General features: G+C 40.0%; 1 protein-coding gene and 1 non-coding gene across 4 annotated transcripts in view; one reads left to right on the forward strand and one right to left on the reverse strand.

Annotated features, from left to right (window-relative positions):
• Positions 1 to 25,333, reverse strand: part of LOC126470531 (protein inturned) — a 258,007-nt gene that overhangs the window by 218,017 nt on the left and 14,657 nt on the right. For all 3 annotated transcript variants that reach the window (XM_050098452.1, XM_050098451.1, XM_050098450.1), the window contains exon 4: positions 14,722 to 14,908. In XM_050098452.1, the coding sequence (XP_049954409.1) occupies positions 14,722 to 14,908 (187 nt within the window). The remainder of the gene's footprint in view (positions 1 to 14,721; positions 14,909 to 25,333) is intronic.
• Trnas-cga (transfer RNA serine (anticodon CGA)) lies at positions 3,917 to 3,991 on the forward strand. Its single transcript has one exon. It is a non-coding gene; the product is annotated as a tRNA-Ser (tRNA).

Consider the following 25,333-nt stretch of genomic DNA (forward strand, 5'->3'; position numbering starts at 1 on the left):
TGCAAAGAACAATAACGTGTGTTACTCACCAGAAGAGGAGACCGAAGCCAGAGAAGCAATTGACAAGGCTACAAAGCTTTAGTTCAGCAGCAGATTGATGACATGCATATCAAATGGCCCCCATATGATGACATCATGAAACTGCTTAATATCAACACCACATATGGACCACTGATTAGGTCTGAGAGTAATCTCAAAGTGAAAAAGTCCATAGCATCAGCAATGGTACACCAACTACTGGACCAAAACCAACATTGGCTACTGCCACGACAAAATTGATCCCAATAATACCACCAAAATGCAATGGAAACAGCAGTGACACCACTGATGGTACAGTTATTGACACTTTCCTCTACACTGTCTCTGTTCTTGTTCTATTTAAGTAGCTTTTATCCCTAGTGGTCAACACTGCCAATGTTGCTGATACCTCATACCTTTGTCTCTTGAGTTTACCCCTAGGACATCATCCATTGAAGAACTCAAACTATAAATTCCAAAACATCATCATATCCACCCAAGGAGACGATTTCAACACAAACTGAAAGTCAAATGTGAGACAGGACACATCTTGTATAGCCTTTTGTTCACATATACACTATCTGATCAAAAGTATCTGCAAACCTATTAGTGGACATTAATATGAGGTGTGTCCAACCATTCACCTTCCTGAAGGCTGGAACTCTGCTAGGGACACTTTCAATGAGGTGCCTGAATGTTTGCAGAGGAGTCCACTCTTCCCCAAGGGTCAAAGAGTCCACTCTTCCCCAAGGGCCAAACAGTCCACTCTTCCCCAAGGGCCAAAACCAGAGAGAGTAGTGATGTTGAACCTGGGGTCCGTAGTGAAGCTGACATTCTAACTTATCCCCAAGGTGTTCCATTGGGATCAGTTCAGGCCTCTGGGCAGGCCAGTCCATTTGAGAAATGTTAATGTAAACAAATCCTTACCTCATATATTCTGCTCTATTCTCCAGGTATCCACCAAACCCAAACCCTTTCATCAGATTGCCACAGCATACAGGATGATTCATCCCTCCAAATCACTCATTTCAAGTTACTCACTGTTTAGTGATATCACTCATTAGCCACCTCAAGTGTTGCTTAGCACTGACTAAACAAATGTGTGCCTTATGAGGAGCTGCTCGACCACTGTGCCCCTTTCTTTTTAGCTCCCTATGTAGAGTCAATGTGCTAATTAGTCTGCAAGTAGCACTTCAGAACCTTCTGCTGATCTTAAGCAATTTTTTACAAACACCCTCCACATTGCACAATGATCCCTGTCCATTGGTACATGAGATCTGCCTGGTCTTGGTTTACCTGCAGTTGTTCATGTTTTCACTTCACAATCATGTGTGAACAGTTGACTTGTGCAGCTTTAGAAGGGTTTAAATGTCCCTGATGGATTTGCTATTCAGGTGACAGCCAATGATTAGTACACATTTGAAGTGACTGAGCTCTCCTGACAGACGCATTCTGCTGTTACTGTTTCTCTACTGGCAAGACAATATACTTTTATACTAATGGATCCACCTCTCGTGACATCTAGTGGTCAATGCCACAAGAGTAAATGGGAAGAGTCTAATCTCATTTCAGTAGTCAGCCTCTAAGGGTCAAAGCAGATTGCCACCACTCCGGTTGAACGCTGTCTAGGAGTGCAATCACCATTGACAAAGGAGGGAGGAATATTGCAGAGATTGCATCACTAAGGAACTGTTGCTGCATGCAGTAGAGGCCGTGACACGAAGTTGCTGTTTTGGTCACTAAAGCTTGTAATACCACAACAGTAATATACAACTTGTGACTTGTAACTTGTCATTGCTCATCTGTCAGGTCCCTCTCAATCATTTTCAAGTAACACACATGCACCCACCTTGCCTGCTCCTTCATAAATTGTATGCATATGTGTAATTATGCATAGGAAAATTATGATAAAATCATACATGCAATCACAAATTCTAACTCTCTTAATTTTCCCATTCCCAAGCCAAGCCTATCTCTAATGCCAGCTGCCACTTGACACTAGACCTATATGATTAAGGTTGCTACTGTCTCCATATCAAACATGGCCAACTTGTTCTGCCACAATATGACAGGGTCATATAATGGAATCTGAGAAGTAGAATAAATTTTGTGTGCTTATCACATTATGAGAGTTCTTCTTATGTTTGGTGGAAGTTAACCAGCCATAACAGACAGGCTAGGAAGAAGGCTGGTCTTAAACGCCCCTGTATGTAACTAAATTTTGTTGTGATGGGTTGCTCCTAATATCATTAAATATGATGGTCAAGAAGACCAAGACACCATAAATCCTTGATCATGCTGGCATTATACTGAGGCTGCAAAAAATCACTCCAGACACTTAGTTTAACACTTATAATATTATTAAAATGTCCTTATTCCAAGTTATGAAAGATAAAAACGAGTACACACACACACACACACACACACACACACACACACGTACACACACACACAACACACACACACACACACACACACACACAAGTGGGCAGGCACACGCATGCAAGACCACTTGCAATCATAAGCGTGCGCAAAGGCATCTGTGCGTCAGTCAGAAAACTTCTGTCTGCTAACATCACTTGCTGCAACTGGTGTATTGTCATTGTGAGGCTGTAAGAAATGTATAATAATTCCACAAATAAGGAAAACTGAATAAGGTTTCTGAGTGTGGACGTTCTACTGATAACAACAATTGCAAAAATTATCACACTTAACACTGCCTAGAGGGGCACTTGTGAAGTTTCATTGCAAAGTTGAACAAAAAACATTATGTCTCTGTGTAAAATATTAGTAATTCTCAAGATCAGAAAAAAATATCCTCTATATGGGCAAAGAGAAAATTTTGAAGTTTGGCTAGAAAGTGCTTATTTTCTAGCATATTCCCCTTTTACATCAAGGCATTTTGTCCAATGAACTATCTGTCTGAAGTGTGATTATGAAAGGTTTGCAAAATACTCAGGTATCATTGCAGCAACCTTTTCACTGGCAAGCCATATATTTCTTTAAGCGCGGAAATAAGTGGAAGTCGAAATGTGTCAGATCTGGTTAACGGGGTGGATATTCTAACAATTCATACTTGAAACCCCTCAGTTTTACTACTGCCAAAGTACCAAAGGGGGCAGATGCACTTTCCAGATGAAAGACTTTTTCCATTTTGTAATCCAGACCTCTTCCCATATATATTTTCAACCAGTTGAATTCCTTTTGCATCCAAGGGAACATTAACCCTAACCTTTGCCTTTCGCGGGCATATGCTCTACCAACTGAGCTACCCAAGCACGACTCATGCCCCGTCCTCACAGCTTTACTTCTGCCAGTACCTCGTCTCCTACCTTCCAAACTTAACAGAAGCTCTTCTGCGAACCTTGCAGAACTAGCACTCCTGAAAGAAAGGATATTGCGGAGACATGGCTTAGCCACAGTCTGGGGGATGTTTCCAGAACGAGATTTTCACTCTGCAGCGGAGTGTGCGCTGATATGAATCTTCCTGGCAGATTAAAACTGTGTGCCGGACCGAGACTCGAACTCGGGACCTTTGCCTTTCGCGGGCAAGTGCTCTACCAACTGAGCTACCCAAGCATGACTCACGACCCGTCCTCAGAGCTTTACTTCTGCCAGTACCTCGTCTCCTACCTTCCAAACTTAACAGAAGCTCTTCTGCAAACCTTGCAGAACTAGCACTCCTGAAAGAAAGGATATTGCGGAGACATGGCTTAGCCACAGCCTGGGGGATGTTTCCAGAATGAGATTTTCAGTCTGCAGCGGAGTGTGCGCTGATATGAAACTTCCTGGCAGATTAAAACTGTGTGCCGGACCGAGACTCGAACTTCTGTTAAGTTTGGAAGATAGGAGACGAGGTACTGGCAGAAGTAAAGCTGTGAGGGCGGGGCGTGAGTTGTGCTTGGGTAGCTCAGTTGGTAGAGCACTTGCCCTCGAAAGGCAAAGGTCCCGAGTTCGAGTCTCGGTCTGGCACACAGTTTTAATCTGCCAGGAGGTTTCATATCAGCGCACACTCCGCTGCAGAGTGAAAGTCTCATTCTGGAAACATCCCCCAGGCTGTGGCTAGGCCATGTCTCCGCAATATCCTTTCTTTCGGGAGTGCTAGTTCTGCAAGGTTCGCAGAAGAGCTTCTGTTAAGTTTGGAAGGTAGGAGACAAGGTACTGGCAGAAGTGAAGCTGTGAGGACGGGGCGTGAGTCATGCTTGGGTAGCTCAGTTGGTAAAGCACTTGCCCGCGAAAGGCAAAGGTCCCAAGTTCGAGTCTTGGTCCGGCACACAGTTTTAATCTGCCAGGAAGATTCATATCAGCGCAAACTCCGCTGCAGAGTGAAAATCTCATTCTATTAACCCTAACCTTTCCTACAGATGAAATCAAATTTGTCTTTCTCGATGCAGGTTTGAAGTGGGAATACGTGAGTATCACCACTTACGTGTCAGTCGTGCAGTGAGCCCTATGTACTGTCGCACCCACATACTATGGTCAGGCTATGGTGACAGTATGGTGATGGTAATTGATAAAGTGCACATTTGCTGTAAATGTATTTATTCTGCACAAATAAGTAAATGAACAAGTGACAAAAAAGAAATCCAATTACAGTGTCTATTGACAAAAACGAAATGTGATTGAAGCAAAAGTGGAAACAAATTGAGAGCGCCAAACAAACTTCCTCACATGTCAGTGGGGAGCTTGCATTAAGCTCGACCCACATGGTCACTGGTTCACAGAAACGGAATCCCGAAAATGCTTCTGTACTTTTTGGTGGTTCAGTTTGCACTACCATTGCTTTTTACTGACCCACGTCCATCTGCACCGCACATTTCCTGAATTTTGCCTATTGGTGAGTATGTACACTGACAGATACCTGATGCAGCTAATAGGTGCCAGCAATAAGAAGTTTTTGTCTGTTCACATATTTCTGGCACTGCTACTACAGGGTCGCTAGCTTTTACTTATTGCTTATATTGCTAGTCCATTTTTAATATTGAGTGGTGGACACACATCTCATCAACACTAACGAATTATTGCACAAATTATGTTGGTTTCTTTTTGGAGCTTCCCACAGAATGGTGAGAGATTCGCTTTCACCCTTACTTGCTCAAGCCTCCCCCATAGTTAACTCATTCATGTAAAGTACTGTACTCTTCCTTACAAGTTGCCTGTGGTGTCAGTTGCATCATATACCTTTAATCACCCATTGCTCAATATCATACAGTGCATTTTCTTGATGTTATCACATATGACTGCAGTTTATGGCACATCTTCATGTTGGATCACCTTCAAAATACATACAGCATGTTTATATTTAAACATTTATTTCTTAAACAATGAAAATTAAGAAGCAGATTTCTTATGAGTTAAGGAAACTTTGAATGACTATGCACTGACAATAAGCCATTCAAAACAAATAATTTAACTACAGCATGGCATTCCAAGATTGTTCATTTGAATGAATTAATTCATGAGCCCACTCAAAGCGTAAATGGTAGTGAAAGCACGCCTGACCTTTTAGCAACAAATAATCCTGGACAAATAGTGAGTATTGTGACGAATACAGGGATTAGCGACCACAAGGCAGTTGCTGCTAGGCTGAATACCGTAACACCTACAATCATCAAAAAGAAACGCGAAGTATATCTATTTTAAAAACAGCTGATAAAAATGATCTTAACGCCTTTTTAAGAGACAGTCTTTACTCCTTCCGATCTGATCATGTAAGTGTAAAAAAGTTGTGGAATGTTTTCAAAGAGATAGTATCAACAGCAATTGAGAGATATATACCACATAAATTAATAAGTGATGGTACTGATCCCCCATGGTACGCAAAACGGGTCAGATTGTTGGAGCAGAAGCAACAAAAATAGCATGCCAAACTTAAAAGAATGCAAAATCCCTAAGATTGGCAAAGTTTTACAGAAGTTCGAAATATGGCGCCTACTTCAATGTGAGATGCTTTTAATAATTTCCACAACGAAATTCTGTCTCGAAATCTGGCAGAAAACCCAAGGAGATTCTGGTCATACATAAAGCACACCAGTGGCAAGACGCAATCAATACCTTCACTGAGCGATAACAACGGTGAAGTCACTGATGACAGTGTCACTAAAGCAGAGTTATTAAACAAGGTTTTCTGAAACTCCTTCACCAAAGAAGACGAAGTAAATATTCCTGAATTCCAATCAAGAACACCTGCCAAGATGAAAAACATAGAAGCAGATATCCTCGGTGTAATGAAGCAGCTTAAATCACTTAATAAAGGCAAGGCCTCCGGACCAGATTGTATAACAGTCAGGTTCCTCTCAGAGTATGCTGATAAAATAGCTCCATATTTAGCAATTGTATACAACCACTCGCTCACAGAAAGATCTGTACCTAAAGACTGGAAAATTGCTCAAGTCACACCAATACTCAAAAAGGGAAGTAGGAGTAATCCGCTGAATTACAGGCCTATATCACTAACGTTGATTTGCAGTAGGGTTTTGGAACATATACTGTATTCGAACATTATGAAGTACCTCGAAGAAAATGATTTATTGACACATAGTCAGCACGGTTTCAGAAAATATTATTCTTGTGAAACACAACTATCTCTTTACACTCATGAAGTAATAAGTGCTATCGACAGGGGATGTCAAATTGATTCCATATTTTTAGATTTCCAGAAGGCTTTCAACACCATTCCTCACAAGCATTTTCTAACCAAACTGCGTGCCTACAGAGTAACGCCTGAGCTGTGCGACTGAATTCGTGATTTCCTGTCAGAAAGGTCACAGTTCGTAGTAATAGGCAGAAAGTCATCGAGTAAAACAGTATTAATATCTGGTGTTCCCCAAGGAAGTGTTATAGGCCCTCTATTGTTCCTGATCTATATTAACGACATAGGAGACAATCTGAGTAGCCGTCTTAGATTGTTTGCAGATGATGCTGTCATTTACTGCCTTGTTAAGTCATCAGATGATCAAACCAACTTGCAAAATGATTTAGATAAAATATGTGTATGGTACAATAAGTGGCAATTGACCCTGATAAGGAAAAGTGTGAAGTTATTCACATGAGTACAAAAAGAAAACAGCTACATTTTGATTACGCGATAAGTCACACAAATCTGAAGGTTGTAAATTCAACTAAATACTTAGGGATTACAATTATAAATAACCTAAACTGGAACGATCACATAGACAATATTGTGGGTAGAGCAAACCAAAGACTGTGATTCATTGGCAGAACACTTAGAAGGTGCAACAGGTCTACTAAAGAGACTGCTCACACCACGCTTGTCAGTCCTATTCTGGAGTATTGCTGTGTGGTGTGGGATCCGCGTCAGGTGGGACTGATGGGTGACATCGAAAAAGTACAAAGAAGAGCAGCTCATTTTGTATTATTGCAAAATAGGGGAGATAGTGTTACAGACATGATACGTGAATTGGAGTGGCAATCATTAAAACAAAGGCGTTTTTCGTTGCGACGGAACCTTCTCATGAAGTTCCAATCACCAGTTTTCTCCTCCGATTGTGAAAACATTCTGTTGGCACCCAACTACTTAGGGAGAAATGATGATCATGATAAAATAGGAGAAACCAGGGCTCGCACAGAAAAAGTGCTCGTTTTTCCTGTGTGCCGTTCGAGAGTGGAATGGTAGAGAGACAGCTTGAAGGTGGTTCATTGAATCCTCTGCCAGGCACTTTATTGTGAATAGCAGAGTAATCATGTAGATGTAGATGTAGAGGAGCCCAAACAATATGATTACTTAAAAAATCCACATAAACAAATCAGTTCACCAGACAAAGTTAGTATCCGACTTATACTGGGCATCCCTAATGTGTTGTAACAAACTTGTTTACAGTCATAAGCATTGAGAACTGCATAGCAACCCATGGCAATGAAATATCATTGTAGGCCACTAGGTAGTGCTATACACAAGAGTACTAGACTGGAATGAGAGGATTTCATAGTTCGTGCATTAGCCAACATAAGAAGCATGGAACAGTACACAAATGGTGAGCTTGCAGACATGCACTTAATATACTGAATAGCTGAGTGTAATCGATAAGGTGCTGGAAACATTTATTAAGAACACTTCCCAGACAGACATCAACCGCACCACAGATTGTTTGCAAATCTGCATTGAAATTTTTGCAAGTACGGGTCATTAAGAAGTGACACTAGTGAGGGCGTTCTGCAATTGGTGTGTTCAGTCACTAGTGAAGAAAGTGTGTTTGATGCTATGGAGACTAATCCAAGAACCACCATACATGCCATTGCTTAGGACTTAAGAATGTCTCATAGCAGTGTCCAGAATGTTTTGAACATTGAGTCCTTACATGCCTTTCATCTCCAAAGTGTGCTATTATTGCACCCTGATGACTATCCTGTATGTGCACATTTTGCAAAGTGGTTTCTGCCACTTTGGTTTCTGCAACAAAGTGGCACAGATGTGCATTTTCTAGCTTGTGTGTTGTTCACTGATGAGGCCACATTCACTAGGGCTGTCGAATTCAGTCACCACAACGAAGATTTTTGGGGACCAGAAACCCCCCCCCCCCCACCAGTGTGTGACACCACATGGCACAACATTGTTTCACACTTAATATGTGGGCAGGTTTGGGTGGCAACTGCTTTGTTGGGTCACGCCTTTTACCATCTTGCCCAATCACCACAATCACCACAAATTACCTTTCTGGAACAGGTTTTTCCTGGCTTGCTTGAAGATGTTCCACCATATGTGAGGCACAGCACATGGTTCGAACATGATGGTGCACCTACTCAGATTGGACTGGCTGTTCGTAGGCATTTGAAAAGGTCATAGCCACATCGATGGCTTGGGGTGGTGGACCAGTTTCCTGGCCCCCACACCCAACTGATTTATCAAGTCTCGATTTCTTTATGTGGGAAGCAATGAAATCTCTCATGTATCACAATCCAGTGAAATCTTAAATAGACCTTGTCACACGAATCGTCTGCACAGCTGCTACAACTAAAGAAACTCCTGGTGTGTTTGAGTATATCTGGTAGTCAATGTTCCATCAGTGCCAGGCATCTGTGGCATCTGATGGTGCAAACTTAAAGCATCTTTTGTAACATTAGAGCTGTACTCATGTCTACACCATGTGTACTCATTATACTCAATAAATATTTCAAGTGAATTACTCTCTGGTTCCCTTTCCAATCTTAAACCTCTGCTACCACTTATCCCTGATGTTTGTGGCCATGGGATGCTATTCAGTTCTCAATCCTTACGATGTACCCCACCTCCCACAGAAATTTGATGCAACATTTCTGGGACATCCTGTATGATTTGGCAATATCTATTAATACAACAAAAATTAGATTTTATTGAAATTTATGTAATTTCTGAGCTATACTGAAATTTTTTTTCTGCCTGCACAGGGTGGTCTATAGTGCAGTTACCTCTAACAAGCTTAGGTTATCAACAGTGGAGATTCATGGGTTGGAAGAAAATATGGACACGCCATGCAAAATGAATGCTTGAACATAAATGTAGAAGCTGGCCAAGCCTGGTGAGTGTGCTGCTGTATTTCACCACAAACGACACCTGTGCAATGTCCTCATTACGTTGCAAGTGTCAGTGATGTTGAGAACAGAATTCTGTGTAGCTGTGAGTATGTTATGTAGGTGCTAAGTGAATTTGACTGTGGGCAAACTGTTAGTGCTTATATGGCGAGAGCTACTGCAACCGAGGGAGCCTTAGTTTGGTGTTCCAAGAGGCATAATATCGAAGACTTATACAGCATACTGGGAACGTGGACAAACATCACCTGCTAAGTCACAATGCGGACAAAAGTGTGTGTTGAGTGATCACTGAAGAGGAAGAATAAGAGGACAACAGCTGCAAAAGTCACTGCAGAAATGAATGTTACACTCATGAATCTGGTCAGGACCAAAACAACAGGAAGGGGGCTCCATAAGCAAGGAACTGCAGGATCAGCTAGAAATTCCAGTGATGCAAATTCTCATAACAAGAAAACATGGTGACAAAGCCATAAAACATGGACTATGGGGCACTGGAACAAAGTCATTTGATTGGATTAGTCTTGTTTAACACTGTTTCCAACTTCTGGTCGAGTTTAAATCACAGGCAGGGGTTCAGTGATGATTAAGGCAGCCACATCATGGTATTCCATGAGCCCCATCCTCACTCTACAGTGTAGCATGACTGCAAAGGATTATGTGACCATTTTGTCTCATCATGTCCATCCCACAGCACACTGTTTTCCCAATAGTGATACTGTGTTCCAAGACAACAGGGTCCCTGTTCACACAGCTTGTGTCATCCAGGACTGATTTTGTGAGCACAAGGGTGAATTTTCACATCTCCCTTGGCCACCACAGTTACCAAATCTTATTATTGAGCCCTTGTGGTCTACTTGGGAGAGAAATGTGTTTGTGTGATCTCTACGCACCTCAATCATCATTACCTACACTTGCCACTATTTTGCATGAAGAATGGTGTTAGATTCACTTGAAAACCATACCGGACCTGTAGTTATCCATTCTGAGACAATTGGAAGATTTTTTTTAATGTCAATAAGTTTCCTACACCATATTAGGCATGGTGTTCCCATATTTTTGTCCTCTTCTGTTTCACTTGAAACCCACTGAAAATGACACAAAAACTGCCTTGTTTCCATCACCCAGACCAAGCTGTGACTTGGTTTCTGTACAGTGGCTTTTTCATGTATTTAGTTAGTACACTTGGGCAGGCATGACCCTTGCTTGCTTTCACCGTTCTTATATACCTGAGTCATCTGTGCTTTCTTCCAGCCCCTTGGGTCTTCGTGCTGGGTAAGTGATACATGATAAATGCAGGGTAGGTAAGAGGCCAACGTCACAGAGTACATCCTAGTCCATCCATATGGCACTCCCACTCCCAACCCCTTGCCACTGGGATCATATCCCTGTGGCAGACCAAAATGCAAGACCTGCCCAGTCCACTCACCCAGCACCTCTTACTCCAATCCTGTCACAGGCTTATCCTATCCTATCAGAGACCACGCCATATAGCAGCTCTGCTGCTAACACTGCACAGCTTTTTATGTTAGCACGGCAACCACCCAGTTGTCTACCAGGATGAATGGCCACTGCCAAATTGTCATCAAGAACAAAGTTGACCACCTGATGGCACAACATGTAGCTGAGCACAACATGCTCAATTTCAATGGCTACTTCAAAGCCTGAGTCATCTGGTTCCTTCCCTCCACAACTAGTTTCTCTGAACTATGCTCCCTTACAACACATCCTCCACTCCCTTAATTGCCCTGGCCTCGAAAGGTAACCCATTGTCCCCGAACCCTCCACCCAACAGCTTCTCCTTCCTCCATCTGGTCACACCCTCCCAATTTGTCCCCACATCACCTTCAGCATGTGCCACCTCCCACCAGCCACTACAACTGTGCCAGCCCATATTCCTGCTACCCCTTCCTCCTGTATACCTAGGTGGCGAACCAGCCGCGTTCCTCTGAGCTGCTAGCCACCCACCCCAGGCCCTCTCCCTGCCTCCACATTTCATCTCCCTCTTCCCACCCCACTCAAAAATACCCCCACCACAACCAGTCCATATGCTGACAAATATCATTGCCACTCTTAATCCATCCGGCACCACATGGGGGCACAGGAGTGTGTATGCTTCTGTAGGAGAGTGTGTGTATTTTACTCTAGCCCATCAAAGAATAACTCTAAAAGCTAGTATGTTTTCTTCCTTTTGTGTGTGCCTATTGACAATACTTTTGCTTTTTAGTGTGTGGTCTCCTTTAACCCATAAGTATTTACACTCTACAAGAAGTTTCCTACAACATCTCTGCAGAAATCTGAATATCACTCATATCATTCTCATAGTTCCTAGAAGAGATACATAATGGGAACAACAGTACTGTTTCTTAAGCTGTACCAAGCTATGCCCGTTACAGTAATTGTAGCACATCTCTACATTTATGTGACATCCTATGTAATGTCTATTTGATAAGAACTTCGAATACTAGAGAGTACTCTGTAATAGGTGACGTTAGGGTCTCATCCGCAGTTTCCTGTATAGGTCTAGTACACCTTTCCAGAAGCCTCTCCACAAGTCTGTCATTTGCATTCCCTGCCATTTATTTCAAATGTATCTTCCTTCACATATAGCTTTGTAGTGTCACCTCTAGATATTTAAATGATGTGACAGGTTACATAAGCTCACAGTCAATCTTTTAATTGGATAAGATCACATTGTTTCTCTTTGTTGTGGGCATTATCTTGCATTGTTTGTAGCCCTTGTAGTATAGTAATCAGACTTGTCACACAAAACTAATGTTGCACAGTCTAATGGCTTTTGTTCCTCACTGGTCCACAACACAGTTTTAATCATTTAGAAAGTCTCACAACAGTATAACTTCAATTGTAAATTTCTGTCTGATAATGCTTAGTTCTTAATTTTTTGTTTTGTACTCTGTGACTGCCCATTTGATGACAGAGATTTTATAACTAGAAACACATTGATGAATGTACCTTGAACTGTATACTGGGAAGATATTGTGAACAATGTATCATTTGGACTTCCTGGCTAAACTGATCATCTGGATCAGATTGTACATATTTAGCTGAACTTGCAAGTAAAGGTAATTATAGCATCTTTATTTACCAGCATTTGTGATGTCAACTTTGTAAGAACAGTCTTTATGATCCAAGGCACATGAGGTTACGCATGTACAAAGCTACACTCTGTTATTGGCCATTATTCTTATGACATATAGAATCCCCCTTACAAAGATTAGTGTCATTATATTTCATTCCTCAAAGCTTATAAAAGCTCCTTACACCAAACAGCATGGCTGCAAGAGAAACTTAGGCATGCTTACAGTGTCTATGGGAGGCTTTGCCATATTTTCCATGTGATTCTTTTCCTTCACACATATGACTGTTGTGTGAACAAACTGCCCACATTGAAAACTGGCTTTATTACAAAGTATATTGCATTGAAATGTATGATGCTCATGCAGTTTTCCCTAAGAGCATTCGTAAGTTAAATGTAGGCAGTTGCTTTCATCAGCCTGCCACTCACTTTTTCATTTTTTTTTTTTTTTAATGACAATGGCAACATAGTATTTTTGAATGACTTTACAATTCAATTCACAGATTTTCATCTCCACAATATCCTTGTGTGGAACATCACTTTAACAACAACAAAATTAATTTTGTTTATAATGCTGGATTCCTTAAAAAATTTTATCTTGAGTTTAAACAACTTTTGGGAAGTCACTGTTCATTTTAAGATAGTTATGTTTTGCAACTTCATTGATTTCACAGCGGCTGCAACTTCCTCATGAAGATACAATTGTACAGTTCCCCAAAATTGCATCTACTAATTTAGCAATAAGAATCATATCCTATATTTGGGTGATTCTTTTGAATAGGACATGGCTGATTTCCTTCCCAATCCTTATGCAATCCAATCCTGAGCTCTAGTTCTAATGAGTTCACTATCAACTGAACACTGAATCCTTTCTTTAAAAAGATAAGTAAATAGATAAACTGTATCATTCATATCTTTCTGACTGCCCCAATGCAAAACTTATCCTTTGTACCCATCTACCACCAGTCACCCCAGCCCAATCATTGGTTGGACCATCCGAAGGGATAGAAGCCTACAAGGTTATCCATGTGATACTGCCACAGCCTTCAACCTGCTTCTTAATAAAATGTCCACATAATTCCAGAAAAGCAATTTTGTGTATGAATAGGAGCCATCCAAATTCAAAAAGAAGTTTATCTCTGTATGTGGTACAAGTTGTACAAACATAATAAACCTGCTTTTAGTGTTAGGTGCTGACTTTCATTGGCAATCTGTCTTTTATATTTGGTACATGTTTTTGGTGACTATATGACAATATAATAGCTGGTGGTCAGCTTTTGCTCTGCTTTCCACATCACCATAAATTCTACTTAGCTGTCAGTGAAGGTAATCTGCCCCCCCCCCCCCCCAAAAAAAAGTACAATACCTCCTTTTTGTTAACATATAATTATATTCCAATTTTCCTTTTCTGTATTTATTTCATCATGTCTTTTGATAATCTTCAACATCTTGACTGCTTTCTGTGTCACTTTAAACTTGTTAGCTCTTCAAATCTTTTGTGTTGATGGCAACATACTCCTGATTTCTTTTGGCTTTGTTCCGCTGTTGCTGAGGTTCTGAATGATTTTGCTACATCAATTCTGAATAATCTCATTTATCTACCCTTTCCACTATTTCATCAAATGAAGGAAATCTTAGTCCCATAACTCAATGCCAGTGTCTTTTTTTTTGTATGTGTCTGTATTTACTACAACTTAGGCATAAGTTCTTATACTTTTATTTGATTGTACTCTTCTCGTTTTGCATAAATTCTACCCATAAAGAAAAGCAACATATATGCATATTGCAGTCTCCAGCAGAGATTCTACACAAATATGAAATTTTCTCCCTATCTTTATTATTTTTCTTTTTTCTATAATTGCTGTTGGTGGATCAGTGATGTTTTTCGTTCATACAGTTCCAACACTGCAACTATGTATTTTGTTCACACAGTGCTCAAAATGTATACATGTTTCATAGGAAATATGGAAATGTGTTAATTTAAACATACTGAGAGTATATATTGTGTGAAATAATCTACAAGAAAAAGAAGTATCTGAGGTTAATAAAAAAAATAATTATATGCTTCACTCAAAGCTCACCAATTTTAATACCACAGTGTTTGGCAGCTTCACCATTTGGGATGAATCCAGCAACCATAACTCGAGTGCCATCACCAAATTTACTAGTCGTTAAACCCAGTAACATTTCAGACAAAGTGGCACGTCGTCCAAGATTGTGGACCATTCTTCCATTCACCGGGATTGTCACCTCTCGAATCTCTCCTTGCTGCACAAATAATCAGAAACAAATTTTATTGTTTGTGTATTTGTATTTTTCCTCAGGAAAAAGTTCACCACGTAATTTCAGCTTACATTTGCAATAACAGGTTAAGTGTGCACCCAAACAGTAGCAGAAATACAGACAAAAAATAAATTTATTTAATTATTCCTGAGAGAAAGGAAGGACTATTTACTAGTTTTTTGGTTCTTCTCCGGACATTCTGCAATAATCTTTGGACCTGTTATCAAGAACCGTCAGGTCAATATTGAAGTAAATCAGGATTTAATCTTACAGAAGATTTTATCAAAATATAACATCAATGCTGTTGCTGTTCAGGAAACACATACTGAAACTGAAGATCAAATAAATTAGAGGGGAAAAAATTCTTGGCTTTGACTTACTACGAGCAATGCACCACTGTGGACTGGCAACATACATACAATTGTCAGTCAATAATGCACATCCATGCTCTGTATCTGATCTCAATGACATCCATGATGTTACAGTAAAAATTGGATAACTAACACTAATTAATATATACAAACCAACAGCTAGCTTGTAGTGAAAGAAGCGCTGTATCATTTGTGAGATACAAAGGTGAGCGAGTGTGCCAGGACTTACCCCAGTTCACTGCTAGTAGCGCCACGTCACCATAACGCATCTGCGCATAGCGCACAAGTATTTCACCATAATTAAGAATAAAGTTGAAAGTTAAAATTTTTTTTTTCAAACTTTGTCAGCATATACTTTAATGTAATAATGTTTTAAATGTTAAGTCTTAAGAGTGATTAAATCAGTGGTTTTCATAAGTACATCGTTTTAAGAAAAAGATAACTGGCACTAAATAATAAAGCTAGAAAGCCAGAAATTGGTCATAATGTGCCAATGTATGTCAAAATTAACTGGTACAAGTAGCAACATGATAAAATAACAATTGTGGTCAGAATCCACATTTTTAATAAAAATTGAAGGTGCTAAATATTAGACTTAGAAATGTGAAAATTTGTATGATGCTAAAAATAATAATTACGGGACAACATTAATCTACCTCTAACAGTTTTCGAGTAATTTAAGGAAAACTAAATTTGTAACTAAAAGATCCCCGTTTGTAGTAGATTAAGTATCTGTAATTTTAATGCCAGAAAATTTTGGTTACAGCACCTGATAAAACCTATTAAATAATGGAGCTATAACAAATTTTAGGACCATGTTGGTAATAACAACCAATACAAGGTCTCTTAAAGTTATAGTTCAGAGGTAACGATCTACTGTCAGTTCCACTCTAAAAATTCTAGAAGGGAAAGTTTTTATGCGAGCTGAAACTTTTTCTGTGATTTCAACCAACTTACCTACTACATGCTTGTAAAAATTAAGAAGATTCTACATTAATTCATAAATTTGTTATTAAATATTGTGTGTATGAGAAAGTGGCCGTTTAGAGACTGCTGCTGTGTGCATAAGATGGATGACAGCAAAAGTTCCTTTGGCCATCCGCTGCGCCACATATATAAATACAGCCCGAGAGGCAAGACTAGGTTTCACTTTGCACCCAGCCAGTGTAAGATCCGCGTCTGTCAAACACTGGATTGCACGCTGCCTCAGACGGCATCAGAGATGGGCTGTTGCAGAACACTGGCTTTCTGTAATAATTGACAGTGAACTCGTGAGGACTGTACACCACCCTGGAACGCTTAGATTTTCACTTAAGTAACTGTTAGTGTGTTATCCGTGATATTTACAAATCCACGTGGCAAGTGGGGACAATTATCTTCCACTTTTGTGGTGAGCATTTAATTTCACTGAGTATCAGTAGTCAGGGCGAAAGACGATTTGGTAGGAACTTAGCATAAAGGTCACTTCTAAACTGCTCATAGTGCTGTTTAGGGTAGAAAGATTTACTGTCAATATGAGCCTAATGACTTTCACAATGTTGTGTGTGTGAAACTTTACCAAATATATGTATGAATTAGAACTCTAAATCTTCATTTATAATTATAGTCCTGATCCCAATAAGCAGAAAGAGAATAGAAAGATTTCTTTCAGTGGGCTGGACAAGAATGTGGGCATACAGACTGGAAACTATGGTCAGTATTTTGTCCATCGCTTTCTGGCTGACCACAAAAATAGTTGCCAGGCTCTTGTAAAAAGGCATCGAGTCAGTTCTTAATGCTTACTATTTAAATCCACAGCCCCACAGGCCATTCCGGTATCACAACACCCTGCCATATATCTCGGAGATCTTAAAAATCACCATACTCAATGGAAGTAAAAGGAATATAATGAAAATGGTGAAGCCATTGTAAATTGGGCAGAAGACAATAGCTTATATTTTTTTGATGCAAAGGATAAAGGAACATCTGTATCAGCAGCTTGGAGACAGGATTGTAATCCTGAGCTATACTTTGTAACAACTAATGAGAATAAGTTATTTCTTCAAAGTTTATGGTTTGTTTTAAAAGACTTTCCATATAGACAACACTCTCCAATCTTGATTTTTATTTATTTATTTACACGTTAAGTTCTGTAGGACCAAATTGAGGAGCAAATCTCCAAGGTCATAGAACGTGTCAGTACATGAAATTACAACATAAAAGTAATAACAGATAAAAATATGTTTATGAACCCAAAAAGGTCAAGCCATAGGTTTAAGTAAACACAATCAACAAAACAATAAGAATCAGCTTAATTTTTCAAGGAACTCCTCAAAAGAATAGAAGGAGCGACCAATGAGGCAACTATTCAGTTTAGATTTGAAAGCGTGTGGATTACTGCTAACATTTTTGAATTCATGTGGTAGCTTACTGAAAATGGATGTAGCAGTATACACACCTTTCTGCACAAGAGGTAAGGAAGTCTGATCCAAATGCAGGTTCGATTTCTGCCAAGTATTAGCTGAGTGAAAGCTGCTTATCCTTGGGAATAAGCTAATACTGTTAATAAGAAACAACAGTAAGGAACGTATATATTGAGAGGCCAATGTCAAAATACCCAGACTCGTGAACAGAGGTCGACAAGAGGTTCGTGAACTCACACCACTTATTGCCCGAACCGCCCGTTTCTGAGCCAAAAATATCCTTCTAGAATGGGAAGAGTTACCCCAAAACATAATACCATACGACATAAGCGAATGAAAATCAGCAAAGTAGACTAATTTTCGTGTCAAACGATCACTTACTTCAGATACCGTTTGAATAGTAAAAATGGCAGCATTAAGTCTTTGAACAAGATCCTGAACATGGGCTTTCCATGACAGCTTACTATCTATCTGAACACCTAGAACTTTGAAATGTTCAGTTTCACTAATCATATGCCCATTCTGTGAATTAAAACATCAGGTTTTGTTGAATTGAGTGTAAGAAACTGCAAAAACTGAGTCCTACTGTGATTTAGCGTTAGTTTATTTTCTACAAGGCATGAACTTAGGTCATGAGCTGCACTATTTGAAACCAAGCCAATGTTGCACTCAACATCCCTTACTACCAAGCTAGTGTTATCAGCAAACAGAAATATATTAGAGTTACCTGTAATACTAGAGGGCATATCATTTATATAAATAAGGAACAGGAGTGGCCCCAACAGTGATCCCTGGGGCACCCCTCCCTGACCGTACCCCACTCACACCCCACATCACAGCCATTCTCTACACTGTGAATAATGACCTTTTGCTGTCTGTTGTTAAAGTAAGAGGTGAATCAACTGTGAGCTACTCCCTGTATTCTGTAATGGTCCATCTTCTGGAGCAATATTTTGTTATCAACACAATCAAATGCCTTAGTTAAATAAAAAAAATATGCCTACCATTCAAAACCTTTTGTTTAACCCATCCAGTACCTCACAGAGAAAAGAGAATATAGCACTTTCAATTGTTAAATGACTTTCTAAATCTGAACTGTACATTTGATAGCAAATCGTGTGATAAAAAAAAAATCAATTCTCCTTATATACACAACCTTTTCAACAGCTTTTGCAAACACTGATGGCATAGAAATATGTCTAAAATTATTTACATTATCCCTTTCTTCCTTTTTATAAATCGGCTTTACTACTGAGTACTTAAATCGTCCAGGAAACTGATAATTCCTACAGGAAAAATTACAAATATGGCTACATACAGGGCTAACATGTGCAGCACAGTACTTTAATATTCTGCTAGACACTCTATCATAACCATGAGAGTCCTTAGTCTTCAGTGATTTAATTATTGAATCATCCTCCCTATTGTCTGTATCACAGGGGAGTATTTCAGGCATCAATCATGGAAAGGCATTTGCTAAGAGTGTTACACGATTCCCTGTAGAAACTAAATTTTCATTTAATTCACCAGCAATGCTCAGAAAATGATTGTTAAATACTGTAAATATATGTGATTTATCAGTAACAGAGATATTTTGGTTACCAACTGACTTTATATCATCGACCTTGTGCTGCGGACCAGACAATTCCTTCGCAACTGACCATATGGTTTTAATTTTATCCAGTGAATTAGCTACTCTGTTTGCATACCACATATTTTTGCCTTCCTAATAACTTTTTTAACTACCTTACAGTACTGTTTGTAATGGGCTACAGTAGCTTGAATGTGACTACTTCTAACATTTTGATATAATTTCCCACTATGTTCTATAAGATATTCTTATCCCACTAGTCAGCCACCCACGCTGCCTTCTACTGTTAGTACCCCATTTAGAATGTTCTAATCGAAAGAAAATCTCAAAGAGCATGAGAAATGAGTTAAGGAAAGCATTATATTTGTCATCTACATTATCAGCACTGTAAACGTCCTGCCACTCTTGTTCCTTGGTGAGGTTTAAAAAACTCTCTATTGCTGTTGGATTAACTTTCTTATAGTTTGTAATTGTATGTGACATTTGTTTCAGAACAACGCCCTTTTAGTGTTACAATTTGTGCATCGTGGTCTGAAAGGCCATTCACCCTTTCACCAACAGAATGCCCATCTAGTAATGAAGGATGAATAAAAATATTATCTATGGCTGTGCTACTGTTCCCCTGCACCCTAGTTGGAAAAAAACACAATCTACATCAGATCATACGAATTTAGGAGATCTATCAACATCCTTTTTCTTGCACCATCATATACAAAATTAATATTTAAGCCACCACATATAACTAATTTCTGATACTTCTTATAAAATGGATCAAGAGCCATCTCTAGCTTGAGTACAAATGCCCTAAAGTCAGAGTTAGGGGACTTATAAACAACAACAATTAGAACTTTAGTTTCACTAAATTCAACTGCCCCTGCACAACATTCAAATATCTGTTCAGCGCAGTGCCATGATGCATCTATGGACTCAAATGGAATATTGTTTTTTACGTACATGGTCACTCCCACACCCCGTAAGGAACTTTTTGAAAACAGCCAGCTAATCGGTATCCTGGTAAAGGAAGCCTCTGAATTGTCAAATTATTTAAGTGGTGCTCCGATATACCAATAATTTCAGAGTCAACATCTATAAGCAGTTCACTAAATCTATCTCTAATACCTCTTACATTTTGACAAAATATGCTAATTCCTTCTCTACTTGGAAACATGATGTCCTCTGAAGGTAAGCCCTTGGTTGGGGGGACTTCTTTTACGCAGGTATTCCTGACAGCTGACTTTAACATCAACTACTACTAGAATTTTTCCATAAGTGATCCCACCACCACCCACTACACTGTCACCTAAAAGCTTTGCCAGCCTCCCCTTCCTATTCCTATTGAGGTGTAGGCCAGGTCCAGTTAAACCCGATCAAGACCCTCCATGCAACAGTCTAGTATCATAAGCACTATACCACAGTGACTGTGCCACTCAGCTTCTTCTGCAGCAATATCAATATCTGCCAAACCATCCGCCCTGATAGCTGAATGGTCAGTGTGACAGACTGCCATCCTAAGGGACCCGGGTTCGATTCCCGGCTGGGTCAGGGATATTCTCCACACAGGGACTGGGTGTTGTGTTGTCTTCATCATCATTTCATCCCCATCCGGTGCACAAGTCACCCAATGTGGCGTCGAATGTAATAAGACCTGCACCAAGGCAGCCGGACCTGCCCCGTAAGGGGCCTCCTGGCCAATGACACCAAATGCTCACTTCCATTTTCTGCCAAACCCAAATCTAAATGTAATGTGCTGTACACATCCCAATAAGCCTCACTGCTTGCTGATGCGTGTTAATGAGCCATTCAAAGCTGCAGTTAACAATGGAGTGGTATGTAGGAGAGAGGAGATAGGAATTAATTATTGTTGCAGAATGAGAAATTGCCATATGATGTCAACAGCAGCTTATTACACTCAGCATGGAGCCTGGTAATATGTTCATTCTCAAATGCTCCAGTAACCAGCCTCAGTCCCTCAAGGTGGATGTCATTTAATATAATAAATGTGATTCTCTGATTAATCCATATATCATAGATCAAAAATCAAGCTGAGATTGTATTAAAGTTTGATAAAATTGGATCAGACAAGTTTAGTCTGCCATCCAGGCCCAGTGACTAACACATTTCAAAATATTTAGCATCTGGGACATCCTGTTTTTAAATCTCTAAGATGGCAATCAAGTAAGCCTTATTTTTTTTATCAAAAGTGAGGCTGAGAAATCTCACCAACTGTTTGAAATTCAAGATCCCTTATTGTCAATTAAGACAAATTAAAAAAGAGCATGAATGGTTAAAAAAGACATATACAGATTTCCCAGACGAAAGTTTGAAACCTGTTTTGTCAACCGATTCCTCCATCCATCATCTGCAATGATGGGAGCTAAAAATAAAATTAAAAATAAATAAAAACTTGTACATGAATTGGCAGAACTGGATGGAGCTCCTTACTGCTGATTTTGTTGTTGTTGTGGTCTTCAGTCCTGAGACTGGTTTGATGCAGCTCACCACGCTACTCTATCCTGTGCAAGCTTCTTCATCTCCCAGTACCCACTGCAGCCTACATCCTTCTGAAGCTGCTTAGTGTATTCATCTCTTGGTCTCCCTCTACGATTTTTACCCTCCACGCTGCCCTCCAATACTAAATTGGTGATCCCTTGATGCCTGAGAACGTGTCCTACCAACCGATCCCTTCTTCTAGTCAAGTTGTGCCACAAACTCCTCTTCTCTACCCAATCTTATTCAGTATCTCCTCATTAGTTATGTGATCTACCCATCTAATCTTCAGTATTCTTCTGTAGCACCAAAGCTTCTATTCTCTTCTTGTCCAAACTAGTTGTCGTCCATATTTCACTTCCATACATGGCTACACTCCATACATATACTTTCAGAAACGACTTCCTGACACTTAAATCTATACTCGATGTTAACAAATTTCTCTTCTTCAGAAAGATTTTCCTTGCCATTGCCAGTCTACATTTTATATCCTCTCTACTTCGACCATCATCAGTTATTTTGCTCCCCAAATAGTAAAACTCCTTTACTACTTTAAGTGTCTCATTTCCTAATGTAATTCCCTCAGCATCACCTGACTTTATTCGACTACATTCCATTACCCTTGTTTTGCTGTTGTTGATGTTCATCTTATATCGCCCTTTCAAGACACTGTCCATTCCGTTCAACTGCACTTCCAAGTCCTTTGCTGTCTCTGACAGAATTACAATGTCATCGGCGAACCTCAAAGCTTTTATTTCTTCTCCGTGGATTTTAATACCTACTCCAAATTTTTCTTTTGCTTCCTTTACTGCTTGCTCAATATACAGATTGAACAACATCGGGGAGAGGCTACAACCCTGTCTCACTCCGTTCCCAACTGCTGCTTCCCTTTCATGTCCCTCGACTCTTATAACTGCCATCTGCTTTCTGTACAAATTGTAAATAGCCTTTCGCTCCCTGTATTTTACCCCTGCCACCTTCAGAATTTGAAAGAGAGTATTCCAGTCAACATTGTCAAAAGCTTTCTCTAAGTCTACAAATGCTAGAAATGTAGGTTTGCCTTTTCTTAATCTAGCTTCTAAAATAAGTCGTAGGGTCAGTATTGCCTCACGTGTTCCCATATTTCTTCCCCGAGGTCGGCTTCTACCAGTTTTTCCATTCGTCTGTAAAGAATTCGCGTTAGTATTTTGCAGCCGTGACTTATTAAACTGATAGTTCGGTAATTTTCACATCTGTCAACGCCTGCTTTCTTTGGGATTGGAATTATTATATTCTTCTTGAAGTCTGAGGGTATTTCGCCTGTCTCATACATTGTGCTCATCAGATGGTGGAGTTTTGTCAGGACTGGCTCTCCCGAGGCTGTCAGTAGTTCTAATGGAGTACTGTTAATAGCAGTTGCAAACATTCTCACATTTAGAACATTACTTTGGGAGATACCATTCTCTTGTTCAAAATGCCCATACAAGATATTGCTGATTCTACGCCTAAAATAATGTGGGGAAAGGAAGGACCATAGGAAAATTTATAAATATGCCGTGATGTACCATTTAGGGAGCTGCCCAATGATTTTATGCCTCCAAGTAGTATCACATGCCTTTTTGAGGGTAAGATACAGTACTTATTAGGAGTGTCTGAGCTGGACAGTCTGTTGTGTACCTGCCAGCAGGGTCACAATATCAATGACTGATCAATATATTCTGAACCCAGGCAAGGTGGGATATGACTATCTGCTCCAAGGTCTTTCCCACACAACTAGTGAGAGAAATATTATGATAGTTACTCAGATGTGTACTGTCCGTATCAGGTTTAATGAGGAGGATTAAAATGGCTTCCCTCCATAAGTGTGAAAATAGTCCTTATGTCCGGGTGAAGTTAAAAAAAGTGTTAGGATGATTTCTTTACATCTCCCTGTGTGGTGTTGCAACATGATGTAATGGACTCTCATAGTGAGCAGGTGATGTTTCATAAGCCTTTGCCAAATTGGGCTCCTAAGTGTAGAAGGGGCAGTTATACGATTCATAACTGGTGAGCCTCAGGTCCCAGCCTCCTCTCTCAGTGACAGTTCTGTAGTCCTAGAAAGCAGGCTTGTGGCTAGCACTGGTGGTTACTCTGGTAAAATATTCATCCATTGTCTGGGTAATGTTTCATGGACTGGCCTGAAGACTTCCTCTTCACAGTACAACACTAACTGAGCACCTCCCACCTCTCTCTCAAATCCTCCAAATGGTCTCCAATACACTGCACTGTTGGTTTATAATGTTTGTGAACTGACGCCATGATTTCAGTTTACTCTCCCTTTATAATGCAGCAGCATTTGGTCCCTGTTATGAAAAAGACTGTGAGGTTCTCTACTTACGGTCAATATTTGAACCCATGTAGAGTTGTCCACCTGTCACTGATAGCAGAGTGGCATTCATTATTCTACCAGGGAATGCTTTTGTAGATGGCCAGAACACTGTGGAATAAGAGTACTGTAGTGTCTGCCCTGCTCCATGTTCAGAAGACAACGATCTCCTGTCATCCAGAGGTTTTTGAAAGGTCTACTATGGGGGTAGGCAGTAGTAGAGCCCCATAGCACACTGTATGTCTTAAAATCACCACACAAGTATCAGTCAGGCGATCTGTGTGATGGAGTTGGTGAGAGCCTCTTCATCTGTTGGTTGATAAGGCAGCAAGTAGAGAGAACATGCAGTGATCCTACACAGCACACATACTGTGGCAGAAATTGATTGTAAGTTTGTAGTAAGAGGAAAAAGTTGAGGAGTGTATGCACAATCTATAAAGATGGCCCTTCCACCTTTAGCTCTCTTTTCACTGAGGTTGTCCTATCTGGGAGGCTATATCCACTCAGCATAAGGGGGTCAGAATCCTTAAAATATGTCGCCTGTAGACACAAACACAGTGTTCTTCCCCGTAATAGAAGTTTCAGTTCCTCTACAAGAGTCCAGACGCAACTGATATTCCACTACTATATGGAAGCCACTATATTGGTTAAGTTTCTCTTTACCCTTGTCTTTCCACTGGGGTAGGAATCCTGCAGCAGTTGGGGGTTTAGTTGAGAGACTGGACAATTGCCACAGGCAGACTTCATATTTCATAATGTCTCATGCTGACTCATTAGAACAATCAGACAGAATTATATATGCATGGTTTCATGGTTTGAAGGTTTACAATCTTTTCTGTGTTTACCACTTCTGTCTTGGCTTTTCTTTCAGAGCAGACTGTGGAACTTTCGTGCCACTGTGCTTGCCTGTTTACTTGAGTCTGCCCGTTAAGGTGTTGGAAGCTCTATAATGTTGGTAATTCTAGCCTTATCTGATTGTATGGTGGAAGCAGCAAGTTTTGAGGTCGGTGTTCTTTCGTAATTGCATTTACAATGGCTAGTGTTTATGTAGATGTCATTTACCTGCATCTGTGTTGAGGAACTGCCTCGAGTCTTACTGTTGTTGGGAAATGAATATTTCAACCAACAGTGAGGCATTATGTAAACACTTTACTGATTTTAAATTGTCAATAATGCCATCCGCCCTTCTGAATGTAGAAGGGTAACAGTGCCCCA

This window comes from Schistocerca serialis, chromosome 3 (genome assembly GCF_023864345.2).
Source record: "Schistocerca serialis cubense isolate TAMUIC-IGC-003099 chromosome 3, iqSchSeri2.2, whole genome shotgun sequence".
Classification (NCBI taxonomy): domain Eukaryota; kingdom Metazoa; phylum Arthropoda; class Insecta; order Orthoptera; family Acrididae; genus Schistocerca; species Schistocerca serialis.